Source organism: Hemiscyllium ocellatum, chromosome 5 (assembly GCF_020745735.1).
Source record: "Hemiscyllium ocellatum isolate sHemOce1 chromosome 5, sHemOce1.pat.X.cur, whole genome shotgun sequence".
Lineage (NCBI taxonomy): Eukaryota > Metazoa > Chordata > Chondrichthyes > Orectolobiformes > Hemiscylliidae > Hemiscyllium > Hemiscyllium ocellatum.
This window is the reverse complement of record NC_083405.1, coordinates 125,659,931-125,676,266: the sequence shown is the minus strand read 5'-3', so window position 1 is coordinate 125,676,266 and position 16,336 is coordinate 125,659,931. Positions and strand designations below refer to the sequence as shown.

Sequence of the window (16,336 nt, the reverse complement as noted above, 5' to 3'; positions counted from 1 at the left end):
CCTGTGTTGACCCTACCCATTATATCTTCGAGTGTATTAATCAAGGTGTGAGGACTTTGCACAGGAAAACTATTTTATTGCTAAGTGCATATTTTGGTTTTGTAACAACAGCATCATCACTGAGTGGGAACAAAGATTCCATTTATAGCCTTGCAATGAACCAGATGGGAACAGTAATCGTTTCAGGATCTACTGAAAAAGTAAGTTAAATTATGAAGAAAGCCATGCTTGTTTGGTTCCTGTAGCTGAGAAGATCTTTTCACATCTCTGAAATATGTCTCACATATCTCCAATATCAAATAGCACTTGAACTTTTGTACCTTATGATGAACCTTTTTTAATGGTTCCATGCAATTAAAGTTGGGGAAAAAACAATGCATGTATTAAATTTCACACACAAAAACTTGCAGATGTCAATGGGGAAATTATACTTTGCAGTTGCATTGGGCGCTAGATGCAAGAAGCGACTAGTGAACAATGTCCATTTCTTGAAATTTGTTTTGTGTACTGTATATTATCTAAGAATGTTGTGTAATTGTCTTCTATTTGGTTTGCTTAGAGTTGATGTTTGAATTTAAGAATTGACAAATAATGTTGGAAGGCAAAAGTGAGGACTGGAGATCAGAGTCTAGGTCAGAGTGGTGCTGGAAAAGCACAGCAGGTCAGGCAGCACGTGAGGAGCAAAAGCCCTTCAGGAATGGAGGCAGGGAGGCTCCAGGGTGGAGATATAAATAGGAGGAGGGTGGGGGTGGAGAGAAGGTAGCAAAGAGTACAGTAGGTGAATTGGGGGTGGGGATGAAGGGGATAGGTCAGGGGGAGGGTGGGCAAGGTAGCAAAGAGGAAGAACTTCAGGGCAGAGGAGCCAACCTGGGAGTTGCAGTGAGAGCGAGAGACTCGGAGATTCTTATGGAGAGAGGAGGAGAACCTCTTCAAGACAAATCTTGCTTGTTTTTAGGGCTAATGTTGCTTGTCCCAACAGTTCTGAAGTAGTATTGAAAGATTTGGTTGTCATTAACAGGTTCTGAGAGTATGGGATCCCAGAACGTGTGCAAAACTGATGAAACTTAAAGGTCATACTGATAACGTGAAAGCTCTACTGTTGAACCGAGATGGCACACAGGTATTCCATATTTCTTGTTAGCATTCTCATAAAGATCATTTTATATTACTCTTTGTCAACCTTGGCTAAAGGTGCTATATAAATTTAAAATTATTTTCTCCTTCTCTTTCTCCTGCTGCTTTTGTCATCCCCTTCTGCCTTTTAACTTGTTTCTTTCTCTCTCTTGCTCACTGTTGCCATAGTGTAGCTTTTACTATTTCTTTAATATTAAGTTATAACAGTTATTTTTGAATCTTTTGAGTAATACAAAGTAATAATTAGGATTTTAAAGATAATGGACTTTGTACTTATTCACTTTGTGATGTTGGCATATTGAAGAGCCATTTACCGACGCCCACTCCCAGTAAATATTTATGGTACAATACGTTTCCAACCTGAGTTTAGATTTTGAATAAGTGATTTTACTCTAGAATTTGTCAGTTTGTTTATGGTCTATCCCTGTATGTGTGCCTTGTTCTGTCTATGTCATAGTGGTTTTACTTCCAGGGGAACAATTTACTGCACTTGAGTAATACGTGGAGTCCTTTGCAAATTGTTTCCCTTGGCTACTCTGACCGTAGTCTTTTTTTCCTTAACAATGCAGCTAAAGAATGTTGATGTATACTGATCTTGGGCTTGAAGTACTATCCCAACCTGAGTAAAAATAGAACAAATGACTAAAACATGTAGTATCATGATTTCTTTTACATTTTTGCAAGCTCATTTCATAAATTAAAAAATAAATAGGTTAACATAACAGTTGCAAACTGACGTATGCGGTTACCTTACCTGGGGTTCTCCTCTTTTTCTCACTACCTACACAACCACGTGGCCTGATTTAATTCTCCTTGAGATTGAGACCATAAAACATAGGAGGAGAAATTAGGCCATTCAACCCATTGAGTTTGCTTCATCATTCAATCAGGGCTGATAGGTTTCTGAACCCCATTCTCCTGATTTCTGTCCATAGTCTTTAATCTATTTGATACTCAAGAGCCTATCAATCTCAGTCTTAAATATACTCAGTGACTTGGCCTCCACAGCTTTCTGCAGAAAAAATTCTATAGGTTCACCACTCTCTGGCTGAAGAAGTTTTGCCTTATCTCCGTTCTAATAGGTCTTCCCTTTGCTTTAAGATTATGCCCTTGTGTCCTAGTCTCTCCTACCAATGGAAACATCTACCCAGGCCATTCAGTATTCTGTATGTTTCAATTAGATCCCCCCCATCCTTCTAAATCCATCGAATATAAACCCAGAGTCCCCAAACATTCCTCATACGTTAAGCTTTTCATTCCTGGAACTATTCGTGTGAACCACCTCTCAATACGCTTCAAAGCCAGTACATCCCTCCTGAAATATGGTGCCCAAACCTGTGCACAATATTCCAAATGTGGTCTGACCAGAGCCTCAGAAGTAGATCCCTGCTTTTATATTCCAGTCCTCTCAAAATAAATGCCATTATTGTATTTGCCTTCCTAACTACTAATTCAGGAGAAAGTGAGGACTGCAGATGCTGTAGATCAGGGTCGAGAGTGTGGTGCTGGAAAAGCACAGCAGGTCAGGCAGCATCTGAGGACCAAGAGAATTGACATTTCGGGTATAAGCCTTTCATCAGGACCTACTGATTCAACCTCCCTGATTCTAGCGATTCCTGAAAGATCACCACTAACACCGCCTCTGTCTCTTCAACTATCTCCCTTAGAACTTTGGGATGTAGTCCATCTGGTCCAGGTGATTTATCCAGCTTCAGACCATTCAGTTTTTCTAGCACCTTCTCCTTGGTGATGGCCTCCATACTCAGCTCTGCCCTCCTCACTCTCTTGAATTTTAGACAGAGATCCTGATGTAAGAAAAATTTAAAAATATATCACTCTGGGACTTGTTGCATTTAAAAATAAATTCAAGAAGATTATCAGTGAAAACTGCATTTAAACAATTTGGAACATACTTTGTTTTTGCTCTGATTGACTTGGATCCTTGAATAGATACCTATTTTCAGGAACTGCACCTAAATTATAGGCATGCCTCATGCATGAATCTTGTCTGTTGACTGTCATAAAAGTAGCTAATAGCAAGTGGAGTGTTTAATGTGATACTTTTTTTGTCATAGTCACAAAATTGAGAACAGTTCAACACTGGGGATTCCTGTGGTACTGAAGAATATTGTTTCAATAAGCTATATACTGATTGTTGTAGCAAGATGCCAAGTGAAGACATAATATTTTATTGATTGCTAGGAGTTGGAGAAACCTTGCGCACAATTGACACAATAGACTGTGTTTATGTGAAAATGGAATACAGCAAACTTTGTTTTAACTGGTACTCTTGGTAAAGCAGCAAAAATTACATACCTCAAATATTGGAAGTTTATTGTGTTGTTGTGATCTCTGCGATGTCCAAGTTGAGGGTACAAGTGAGAAAGCTCTCTGCTGCTAAGTTTTGTTTAAGGCAAAGTTGCATTATTATTTAAGTGATTTATGCAGTAAATAAAGCATAACGGTGATGTGTATGACCCCCTATACACTTATGTTTTTACGTGACCTTTTGATCAACCGGCCCATTCCTGGCCCGTCTAGATGCTGGTTAATAAAAAGTTTGCTGTATTAATTTGTCTGTGGTTTCTGTGTGAAGAGTGAGCCATCACACCAACTCTGTTTGCCATTAGGGATGCAGAATAAGTGCTTGCCAATCCAGCAACACCCACATTCCACGAGCCAATAAAAGTGACAATTTAACTTTTTTTTTAGTGCTGATAACAGCATCATTCCATTTTTATCCCTTAGTGTTTATCTGGCAGCTCTGACGGGACCATCCGCCTGTGGTCCTTGGGACAGCAGAGGTGCATAGCAACGTACAGGGTCCACGATGAAGGAGTTTGGGCGCTGCAAGTCAATGAAGCCTTTACGCATGTCTACTCAGGAGGGCGAGACCGCAAAATCTACTGCACAGACCTCCGGAACCCAGATATTAGAGTTCTGATTTGTGAGGAAAAGGCACCAGTTCTCAAGGTACAGCTGTAAAAATTGGGCAGAACTTTTGGCAACACTGCCGTGCTCAAGTAAAATAGATAGAAGACTGCAGACAGACCAAAGGTAAAGCAGTGAAAATAGTAAGCAGAACGCTATCAATGTACTTTCCTATTTACGAACAAAACTCAACCTTCTGAACTCTCAAATAGGAAGCAATATAAAATTGTGGTGAAAAAAAAACCCAGCAGGCAGTATCTGTGGGGAGTGAAACATAGTTAGCATTTTGAGTCCAATAACTCTTTGGAATAAATGAGAAAGGTGGAAATCTTGTTATTGTGAAGGCGAGAAGTGGAGATGCTCATGACAGACTAAAGATGAACTCTGACTGAAGCGAAAGCATGAAAAAGAAGGTACAGATACTAAGGAGGAGGGGAAACTATCAAAGTGGAGGATAGAATTTGTGCTTTGTTGACCTCCATGTTGAGTCCAAAGTATGTAAAGAATCTAAATGCAAGTGAGATGCTGTTCCTTCAGCTGGCTTTGGTCTTTACTAGAACACTGTGGCAGTCCTAGGGCAGAAAGGTCACCTTGAGAAATGGCAAGCACATGGACAGTTGGGGTCATATTGGCAAACTTTGCGATGTATTCCACAAAACTGATGCTCCCCCATATCTGATTTAGTTTCCTCATTGACTCTTTCCTACAAAGTATGGTGCTGGAAAAGCACAGCAGGTCAGGCAGCATCTGAGGGGCAGAAGAGTTGACATTTCAGGAATAAGCTCTTCAGGAATGTGAGGGGTGGGGGAAAGGGGGCTGAGCGATAACTTGGAGGGTGGGGGGAGTAGAGGAAGGTAGCCGGAAAGGTGATAGGTGGATGCAGATGGGGGGTAATGATGATAGGGTGGAGCAAATAGGTGGGAAGAAAGGTGGACAGATCCAGTCAAGAGGACAGTGCAGGGTTGGAGGGTTAGAAACTAGTGAAGTCACTGTTGATGCCTTGTGGTTGAAGGGTCCCAATGCAGAAGATGAGGCATTCTTCCTCCAGTCATCGGAGAATGAACCTTTGTCCTGTGCCTTCCATCACACCCAGAAATTCCTGTCATTGATGTACTGCCTTTCCTGCGAGGCTCTGCTTCCAGTCGATTTTTGTCAGTTCCTCTCTCATGCCCCTGTAATTACCTTTATTTAACTGTAACACCATTACATCCAATTTTGCCTTCTCTCTTTCATACTGCAGGCTGAACTCTACCATATTCTGCTTGCTGCCTCCTAAGTGTTCCCTTACTTTAAGATCTTTTATAAAGTTTGGCTCATCACATAGAACTAAGTCCAGAATAACCTGCTCCCTTGTGGGCCCCATCACAAGGTGCTCCAAAAAACCATCCTGTAAGCATTCCCTTTCGTTGGGTCCACCAGCAACATTATTCACCCAGTCCATTTGCCAATTGAGGTCCCTCATGGTCAACGTGACCTTTATTTTCTGACATGCCCGATCTATTTCCTGGTACATCTTGTGCCCCTGGTCCTGACCATTGATGAGCGGTCTGTACATAACTCCCATTATTGTTTTTTTGCCTTTTTAGATTAGATTTCTTACAGTGTGGAAACAGGCCCTTCGGCCCAACAAGTCCACGCAGACCCGCCGAAGCGCAACCCACCCATACCCCTAAATTTACCCCTTACCTAACACTACGGGCAATTTAGCATGGCCAATTCACCTGACCCACACATTTTTGGACTGTGGGAGGAAACTGGAGCACCCAGAGGAAACCCACGCAGACACGGGGAGAACGTGCAAATTCCACACAGTCAGTCACCTGAGTCGGGAATTGAACCCAGGTCTCTGGCGCTGTGAGGCAGCAGTGCTAACCACTGTGCCACCATGCCGCCCACTTTGTGGTTCCTCAACTCCACCCACACAGACTCCACATCATCTAACCCTATGTCATTCAGTGCTATAGATTTAATTTCATTCTTGGCTAACAAAGCAACCCCGCCCTCTCTGCCCATCTCCGTCTTTTCAATAAGTTATAATTCCTTGGATGTTTAACTGTCACTCCTGAACTCCCAGCAACCACGTCTCTGTGGTGTCTATCACATAATCGTTCACGATGATTTGTGCTATTAATTCATTTACTTTGTTACGAATATTACAAGCATTCAGGTAAAGCCTTAATGCTAATTTTCTTATCCTCATGATTTCCAAAATCTCTAGTAATATGTCCTACATTATCCTTCCTTCCTTGCTTTTTTTCCCTAGTCTACTTTGAACTTAACCCCTACACACGTGCTAACCTGCTGCTTATCTTTCTAGTTGACTCCATACTCTGTTGCTTTCCCTTTCCTTTCCACCCAACTCACAAGTTTAACGTCCTAGTAACCACCGCATTTATCCTTTTCACCAGAACATTGGTTCCAGATCGGTTCAGGTGGAGACCGTCCCATTAGTACAGATTCCCCCAGTTCCAAAACTGATGCCAGTGTCCCATGAAATGCAGTCCCTCTTTCCCATGCCAATCTCTTAGCCACGTGTTTCCTTCCCTAATTCTCCTATCCCTATGCCAATTCGCACGTGGCTCGGGCAGTAATCTGGAGATTATGACTCTCGAGGACCTGTTCTTCAGTTTCCTTCCTAGTGCTTGATACTCCCCAAACAGGTCCTCCTTCCTAGACTTGCCTATGTTGTTTGTGCCAACGTGAACAGCAGCAATTGGATCTTCTCCCTCCCGCTGCAATATCCTTTCAAGCCGGCTGGTTATGTCCTGCACCCTGGCACTGGCCCGGCAACACACCATGCAGGACTCCCTTTGCAAGCCGGATCGGATACTATCTGTCCTCCTTCTTATAGAATCCCCTATAACAGCCACTTGTCTTTTTGCTCCCCCCTCTTGAATGGCCTTCTGCACCATGATGCAGTGGTCAACTGGCTCATCCTGTCCACAGCCCTTTCCCTCATCCATACAGGGAGCAAGGATATCATACCTGTTGGACAAGGTCAAGGGCTGAGGCTCCTCCAGTCCTGAACTCAGAATCCCTTTACCTGCTTCACTTACAGTCACACCCTGTTGTCCCTGATCACTTACTGAATTTGAATTACTTCATCTACTGGATGTGAAACAAGGCATCCAGGTAAGTCTTCCCCCTCCCGGATGTGCTGCAGTGTTTGAAGCTCAGATTCTAGATCTCAATTCTAATCTGGTTGCTGATCTTCCGGCAACCAACACTTGCTGCAGATGTGGTCGTTGCTGTTCACATTGCCAGATCCCACATCATACAGCTACAGGTCATGAGATATCCTTAGCGAGCAGGGTTAAGGAAAACCCCAAAGCCTTTTATTCATATATAAGGAGCAGGAGGATAACAAGGGAAAGGGTTGGCCCACTCAAGGACAAAGGAGGAAAAATACGTGTGGAATCAGAGAAAATTGGGGTGAGATTCTTATTGAGTACTTCGCGTCAGTATTCACTGAGGAGAGGGATATGGTGGATGTTAAGGTTAGGGATAGATCTTTGATTACTCTAGGTCAATTTGGCAGAAGGAGGGAGGAAGTGTTGGGTATTCTAAAAGGCATCAAGGTGAACTTGTCCCCAGGTCTGGATGGGGATCTATCCCAGGTTATTGAGTGAAGCGAGAGGGGAAATAGCTCGCCTTAACAGAGATCTATGCCGTATGCTTAAACACGATTAACGTTCCAAAGGACTGGAGAATTATAATGTTATCCCCTTGTTTAAGAGGGGTAGCAGGGATAATCCAGGTAATTACAGACTGGTGAGCCTGACGTCCGTGTAGGGAAGATACTGAGCAATAGGACATATATGTCCATTTGGAAGAAAGTGGGCTTATCAGTGATAGGCAACATTGTTTTGTGCAGAGAAGGTCATGTCTTACAAATCTAATAGAATTCTTTGAAGAGGTGACAAAGTTGGTTGATGAGGGAAGGGAAGTCATATACATGGACTTCAGTGAGGCATTTGATAAGGTTCCCCATGGTAGGCTCATGAAGGTGAAGTTGCATGAGGTCCAGGGTGTTCTAGCTAGATGGATAAAGAACTAGTTGGGCAATAGGAGACAGAGTAGTCGTGGAAGGGACTTTCTCAAAATGGATACCTGTGACCAATTGGTGTTCCACAGGGATCCACGCTGGGACCACTGTTGTTTATGATATACATAAAAGATTTGGAGGAAGTTGGAAGGTGCCTGATTAGCAAGTTTGTAGATGACACTAAGATTGGTGGAGTAGCAGATAGTGAAGGGGACTGCCGTAGAATACAACAGAATATAGATAGGTTGGAGAGCTGGATAGAGAAATGGCAGATGGAATTCAATTCTGACAAATACGAAGTGATGCATTTTGGAAAATCGAAATCAAAAGCAAACTGTGCAGTAAATAGAAAGGCCCTGGGGAAAATTTATGTACAGAGAGATCTGGGTGTTCAAGTCCATTATTCCCTGAAGGTGGCAACGCAGGCCAGTAGAGTGGTCAAGAAGGCATATGGCATGCTTTCCTTTATCAGACAGGGAATTGAGTACAAGAGTTGGCAGCTGATGTTACAGTTGTATAAGACTTTGGTTCGGTCGTATTTGGAATACTACGTACAGTTCTGGTTGCCACATTACCAAAAGGATGTGGATGCTTTGGAGAGGGTGCAGAGGAGGTTCACCAAGATGTTGCCTGGTATGAAAGGTGCTAGCTATGAAGACGGGTTAAGTAGATCAGGATTATTTTCATTGGAAAGAAGAAGGTTAAAGGTGGGGGGGGAGGGAGGGACCTGATTGAGGTCTACAAAATCATGAGAGGTGTAGACAGGGTGGATAGCAAGAAACTTTCTCCCAGAGTGGGAAACTCAATTACTAGGGGTCACAAGTTCAAAGTGAGAGGGCAAAAGTTTAGGGGAGGTATGCGTGGAAAGTTCTTCACACAGGGTGGTGGGTGTCTGGAATGCATTGCCAATGGAGGTGGTAGAGGTGGGCACGATTGTGTCATTTAAGATGCATGTAGTCAGATATATGAATGGGCAGGGAGCAGGGGGAGACAGATCCTTAGAAAATAAATGGCAGGTTTAGATAGAGGATCTGGATTGGCGCAGACTTGGAGGGCCAAAGGCCCTGTTCTGTGCTGTAATTTTCTTTGTTCTTCTTGTTGTTCTGGATATTGAGTCCAGAAGGCTGCAAGAATCCCAAGCAGAAAATAAGATGCTGTTATTCCAGCTTGCGCTGGACCACTGCAGCAAGTCTGAAACAGATGTTGGCCAGGGAACAGGTTGGTGTATTGAAATGGCAGGCAACAAGTAACTGTCTTTTTTCGTGAGTAAGCTGTATTGGGACGGATGTCCTCCCAAGTAATTTACTAATACTGTGGGGAATGTTTAAACTTAAGTGGCAGGGGGATTGGAGTAGGGAGAAACAAGAAAGGAAACAAAGTGAGAAACTGAAGAAAAAAATTGAAAGCAGAGGAAATGACTGCTGGCAGCAAATAGGTCCATAGCACAAAAAAAGTGAAATGTTTTATTGAACAAAGAGACCTTCGTGTGCAGGTTCATTGCTTCTTGAAAGTAGTGTCACAGGTAGATAGGATAGTGAAGAAAGCGTTTAGTATACTTTCCTTTATTGGTGGGAGTACTGAGTTACAGGGGTTGGGAGGTCATGTTGCGGCTGTACAGGACAATGGTTAGGCCATTTTTTTGGAATATTGTATGCAATTCTGGTCTCCTTCCTATCGGAAGGATGTTGTGAAACTTGAAAGGGTTCAGAAAATATTTACAAGGATGTTGGCAGGGTTGGAGTGTTTGATCTATAGGGAGGAGTTGAATAGGCTGGGGCTGTTTTTCCTGGAGTGTTGGAGACTGAGGGATGACCTCATAGAGGTTTATAAAATCATGAAAGGCATGGATAGGGTAAATAGGCAAGGTCTTTTCCCTGGGGTGAGGGGAGCTCAGAACTAGAGGATATAGGTTTTGGGTGAGAGGGGAAAGATATAAAAGAGATCTAAGGGGCAACGTTTTCACGCAAGGGTGGTGCATGTATAAAATGAGCTGCCAGAGGAAGTGGAGGAGGCTGGGACAATTGCACCATCTAAAAGGCATCTGGATGGGTATATGAATAGGAAGGGTTTGGAGGGATATGGGCCAAGTGCTGGCAAATGTGACTAGATTAGGTTGGGATATCTGGTTGGCATGGAAGAGTTGAACCAAAGGGTCATTTTGTGTGCTGTACATCTCTATGACGGTACTGTATCTGAATGCATCCAGCATTCACTCTACAATGGATGAACTGACAGTAGAAATAGACGTGAAAACAGGTATAATATGATTGCAATTGACAATACATGGCTGTAGGGTGATTAGGGCTGGGAATTAGATATCCAGAGATATTCAATATTTAGCAAGGACAGGGAAAAAGGAAAGTAGGTAATTAATGTTTTATCACTTAAGGAATAGTGCAATAGTGATGAAGGATATTGGCTTCGAAAATCATCTGGGTGGAGCCAAGAAGCAAAGTGGTGGGAGCATTTGTGGGTATTGTCTGAAGGCCTCTAAACAGTAGCAGGATGATAGGGGATGGCATTCAACCAGCAATTAGTGAGGGACAGGAATCATGGGTGACTTTAGTATACATAGACCAAGTAAATCACATTAGAGACAATGGCTGAATTCCTAAAGTGTTTTTTTAAAAGGCCAGTATGCTTAGGAGCCAACTAGTGAAGAGTCTGTTGTAGATGTGATATTGTGCAGTGAGAAGGGATTTAATTGATATTTTTATGCAAGGATCATTGGGTAAGGCTGACCACAATGTGATAGAATTCTTCATGTAGCTTAGAAAATGAAGTAGCCCAGCCTAAAACTAGGGTCTTAATAAGAAACAAATTGAACTACTAAGTTATGCGGCATGGTTAGCTACAACCAGTTGGTAACTTCATTAAAGCATGACAGCAGGTAGGCAATGGCTGACATTTAGAAATGAAGGCATTCATTGTGTCAGTTATACCTTCCATTCTGGTACAAAAATATAACCAAAAAAGCGGCCCAACCATGGCTAACAAAAGAAAGTAACTATAGGATTCAATCCAAAGAAGAGTCGTAGAGTTGCTAGAAAAATAGTAGCAAGTCTGAGTACTGGGTGGAGTTTAGAAATCAAAGGAGAACCAAGTGATTGACTGGGGACTAAATAGAGTCTGAGAGTAAACTTGCAAGGAACATATAGAAGCTTTTACAGTCAGCTTTTAAGTATGTAAAAAGGAAAAGACTGATGAAGATAAATGTAGGTCACTTACAGTCTGAAACGGGAGAATTATTGAAGGAGGAGGAAATGGCATAGCAATTGAATAACCATTTCAGTTCTGTTCTTCACAGAAGACAACAAATAACTTTCCAGAAATGGTTGAGAAGCAAGAGTCAATTTAGGAGGAGGAAGTTAGTATTAGTTTTTTTTAAAAAAACTGCTGGAGTAATTAATGGGATTGAAAGTGAAAATCTACATCCCCAGCTCCTAAAGGTGGCAGCCATGCAAAGCATGGATAGTTTGGTTGTCATCTTCCAAAATTCCGAAAGTTCTGAAACATTCCTGGCAGATCGGAATTTGGCAAATGTAGTCCCACTATTCTTAAAAAGAAAAGTAGGAAAACAGGGAATTACATGCTAATTAGCCTAATGTCATTTGGGAGAGGTGGTGGTATAATGTTCATGTCACTAGACCTGTCATCCAGAGGTCTAGGCTAATGTTCTGATTTTGTGAAGTTTGAACTTATCCTCTGGGCAGTTGGGTACAACAATAAATGTTGGTCAGGCCAGTAACAGCCACATCTCATGAATTAATTTTTTAAAAAATTCATAGCAGATATGATAGGAGGGCACGTGTAAATTTACAATGGGATTACACAAAATTAACAAGGATTTATAAAAGAAAAATCGCATCATGTTTGACAAACTTACTGGAGGTTTTTGTTTTGAGCATGTTACTAGTGGAATATTTAAGGGAGAACCAATTGGTGGATTTGGATTTTAGAAAGTCTTTCAGAAAGACCCACAAAATTAGCATGCAAGACTAAAGCAGATGGGATGTACTTTAAGAAGTGACCATCTATCTAAGACTTCTTCTTTATTAATTTTAAACCCTTGTAGTGATGGTGTTTTCTCCACTATCACCATGGCTTGGGCAGTATCCTTCTCTTTTATATTAGCTTAACATCTCAGCCATGTCCCCTACATCCAAGTGAAAGTCCCCTGTTTGATGTTTAATTGCCTGTTTAATCACACTTTTACTTTTATATTCCTATAGAAGACATTAAAGGAGGGCATTAATAAAGTAAGAGAATCGGCAAATAATTGACAGATTAAGTTCAGATAGTTGAGATTGTGGAAGAATAATAAACTCTTTTAATTACTTGGAAGGTACAAATCTAAATGCGATTGAGTAATAGAGGAATCTTGGTGCACTTAGACACTAGCAACAAAATGCTATCACAGATTCCAAGGCCATAAAGAAAACCAAGCACTTGACCTTATCGCAAGAAGAACGAGTGGCCATCTTATTTGTAACATCGATGATTCTGAGTGAGATTGAAAGAATAGATGCTGAGAGGATGTTGCCCCTCATGGGAGCTCTAGAACTAGTGAATGCAGATTTTTAAAGTAAGGTGTCTCTCGCGTAAGATGGAGCTGAGAGAATGTCTTCTGACGGTGGTTGGTGTTTGGAATTATCTTTCCTAGCGAGCATTGGAGGCTGGTCGTTGAATATATTCAAAGTTGAGTTCGAGTTTGATCATGGGGGACTGGCAAGAAATGGAGTTAAGGCTGCCATCAGATCAGTCGTGATTTTACCGAACAGTCCCAAGGAGTTATATGGCCTACCCTGGCTTCCTGTTTCTTATGTTTCTAGAAGGATAAAATTAGCAATTAAGAAAGTTGAGCTGAACCTGTATTGAACCTCGGTTCAATCGGGCACAACATTTCAGAAAAGGATAAGCAGACTGGATCTTTGTTCTTTTGCTTAAAACAGCTGAGAAGGTATCTAATGAAGATCTTTAAAATAATGAAAGGTTTGGCAGTGAATTGCAGAGATTCTTTCCACGTGATGAAAAACATCAACATAAAATAGTCAAGAAATCCAATAGGAAATTCGGGGGGAAAAGAAACTTATTTTTAAAGACACTTTTAGTTTGCAGTCTGGTAAAACTGGAAAATGCCATCATCCAGGAAGTGTTTGAAACAAATTGTATGCAAGGTAAAGAGTTACAGTAATAGATTTAGATGAAGAAACATAGAAGGTGGATTAAGTGGAGCATAAGAATGGCTTGGACTGGTTGGGCCATTTTGATAGTTCTGGATACAGAAGCTAGCTGTATTTTCTGCATTTCTGGGAGAAGAAAAAATGCAGAGCAACACCCAATTCAGGATTCCTTTGTCAAAAAGCTCCTATCTAATTTTTTGTGGGTGTTCAGGCAAGTCCAGGATGGTGTATAAATTGCAAATTATTTTCTGTACAATTTGCCTCAATGTTGTGATGACTTTTATTTTCCATAAATCCTCCTTGAAAGATTTCACCAACCCCTCAACCTACCCATGCAGTAGGATTCTGTTCACCTAAAGAAGAGTAAAATGTGTATCCTCGACCTCCATTTGATTTAATTTTGTTCTGCCTGACCCCCATCACCTCAAATGCACTCTGTGCTTGCATGGTATTCTGCCCATTGTGCATAGATCCATTTCAGTATGGCATAGTGCACAACTTGGCAGATTTACCATTTTTCTTGTTACGATGCAAGTATCGATCAAGAACTTTAATTTTGCACTTATGCTGTTGTCTATTCTAGCAGAACACAGTTGTCAAACTACTTCTGGTCTGTACTGGCACTGAGTAGACGAGGGCCATCAGTAATGTCTCAGTTGCTGATGTTCTTGCTCCTCTAGCTTGTGATTGCTGGTTTTTGGACCAGGCTGATACATACCTCCATCTTGTTTGCTAATATTCATTAAGCAGTTGTGGAAGATGCTGTCAATTTCACTCCAAAGTATATCAGTTGTTGCACAGAAGGTCACTTTCAGGCTTCCCCACCAAGTATTCGGTTGGTCATTTAAAAAGTCTTCGGTAATCCCTTTCCACGAAAGTGGGCCAAATCCATTTCAATTACATCCTTATATTTTTGTGCAGCAATTGATGTGTTAAAATATAAATCCCGATTACAAGAGACCTGAGCATCTATAAGTTTTCAGTAATATCAAGAAAATCATTTGAACATAGCACTTTCTTAGCAGAATGAACCTCAATGAAGACTATTAAGAGGTATTACATTTGTGCTTCCTTTGAAATACGACGACATTAAATGTGTTTTGCAGATGGAGATTGATCGATCAGCTGATCCAGCTCCAGCCATCTGGGTGGCCACCACAAAATCGTCAGTGAATAAATGGGTGAATATGTTTGTGCTCTTCTAGTCTGCAGCATATTTATTTAAAGCAAATATTTCATAGATCTTAGTCATCTATCAGTTGCATTTTGTCTCGGTATCAAATCTGCTAATGTGCTGGCTCTAAGCGTAATTTGTAGGACTACAATATTGATGCATACATCAAGCCCCTCAAACTTGAGCACTTTTTTTATTGTCCACCCTTCTGTTTCCTACTCTGCTAGCCCAAAACCTAAAGGAATTATTTTTTGTTTAGTTGCACCCTGGAATAGTCCCTTTTGCTAAGTTCCAGTTCTTACCCACCGATACATTTATGGATTAGTCCGTATGTTCAGTAGTTTAACGGCTTCAGTAAAATACAAAACTTAAAATTGTTGGTTAAAACAAGAAACCCATCTTCAGGTCTTTTTTTTCAAATGCTGGTTTATGGAGGGAGAGTATGCAATTTGCCATGGTGGAAAAATAGGATGCATCACCCTGCTTATCTTGCCACCTAATGTGGAAGTCTTTCATTGTTTAGCTCTAAATTGTCCTGCTTGAACTGGTTGTTCTAAAATGGAGAGGAGAAAGCATTTCTTAAAACCTTTGCACGTACCACAACGTGCTATACATGTAGTAAAGGCAAAATACTGCAGATGCTGGAAATCTGATCCTAACAGTGTGCTGGAGAAACTCAGCAGTCTGGTCATATCTGTTCAGCAAGAAACAGTTAACATTTCGAGGTATATATGACTCCATTTGTGTTTCCATAGATGAAATGGGAGCCCAATTACTATTTTCTTTCAGAGTGAAATGATTTAAATATGTAGCGTAGGAGTTGTGGCATCAGCATTCCCACTTGAGATTTACGGACGTTTTGTGAATTTATATTTCAAATGCTGTTGTAGCATCATGACCGTGTGAGAGAGTGCAGAATAGGTAGCGAAAGCAGTCGATCATCAAAGAAGTTTATTGAATAAGATAAACATATTAGAATTAATTTTGTAAGGTCCTCAGATCTGGACATTCTCTTCTTTGTTTTCCCTGCCCGAGTAACCATGATCCTTCAGCCAAGGGACTAGGCAAGCACAATCCAGCTCATGGCTTTAACTCAAATAAGGTCAACGGAAAACATTGCTCAACAATCCAGGGCTCGAATTGAACCAACTTTTACGTTGATGACCTCTTGTTACGAATCAGTGAAGTGTATGAGCTTCATGCTTTGTGTATTGAATATTTAAGTTTAGGACTTTTTAAAAAAAAATCGTGTTACTGCTTCTATAACATCCTTGAATAAGAGGACTATTAAAAGGCATTGTAAGCAAATATCATAGGTGACACTCAAAAGTTTATTAAAAGGACACAATGGAGAAACATTGGGACAGCACAGTGGCTCAGTGGTTAGCACTGCTGCCTCTCAGCACTGGGGTCCCAGGTTCGATTCCAGCCTCGGATGACTGTCTGTGTGGAGTTTGCACGTTCTCCCCGTGTCTGCATGGGTTTTCTCCGGGTGCTCCGGTTTCCTCCCACAGTCTAAAGATGTGCAGGTCAGGTGAATTGGCCATGCTAAATTGCCCATAGTGTTAGGTGCATTAGTCAGAGGGAAATGGGTCTGGGTGGTTTACTCTTCGGAGGGTCAGTGTGGACTGGTTGGATCGAAGGGCCTGTTTCCACACTGTAAGGAATCTAAACAGGTCATTCTGACCATTTTGCCTCTGCTAACCACATTCCCCATTTTACTAGTATTGTCCTGCAAAATATTTGTATTCAGTTATGTATCCAGTTCTGTCTTTAAAGCTTACTATAGAATATCCTTTTACTGCCCCATAAGATAGCGCATTCCACATTATCTTGTCCGACGTGTCTTGTTCCGGTTATCATCTTACC

At 41.4% G+C, this 16,336-nt stretch overlaps 1 protein-coding gene across 1 annotated transcript in view; it reads left to right on the top strand.

Moving 5' to 3' along the window:
• LOC132816158 (WD repeat-containing protein 48) overlaps positions 1 to 16,336 on the top strand; it is a 127,497-nt gene that overhangs the window by 73,509 nt on the left and 37,652 nt on the right. Inside the window, exons 6-9 of the mRNA XM_060825641.1 lie at positions 112 to 200; positions 1,019 to 1,120; positions 3,883 to 4,107; positions 14,400 to 14,474. Coding sequence (XP_060681624.1) covers positions 112 to 200; positions 1,019 to 1,120; positions 3,883 to 4,107; positions 14,400 to 14,474 — 491 coding nt within the window. The remainder of the gene's footprint in view (positions 1 to 111; positions 201 to 1,018; positions 1,121 to 3,882; positions 4,108 to 14,399; positions 14,475 to 16,336) is intronic.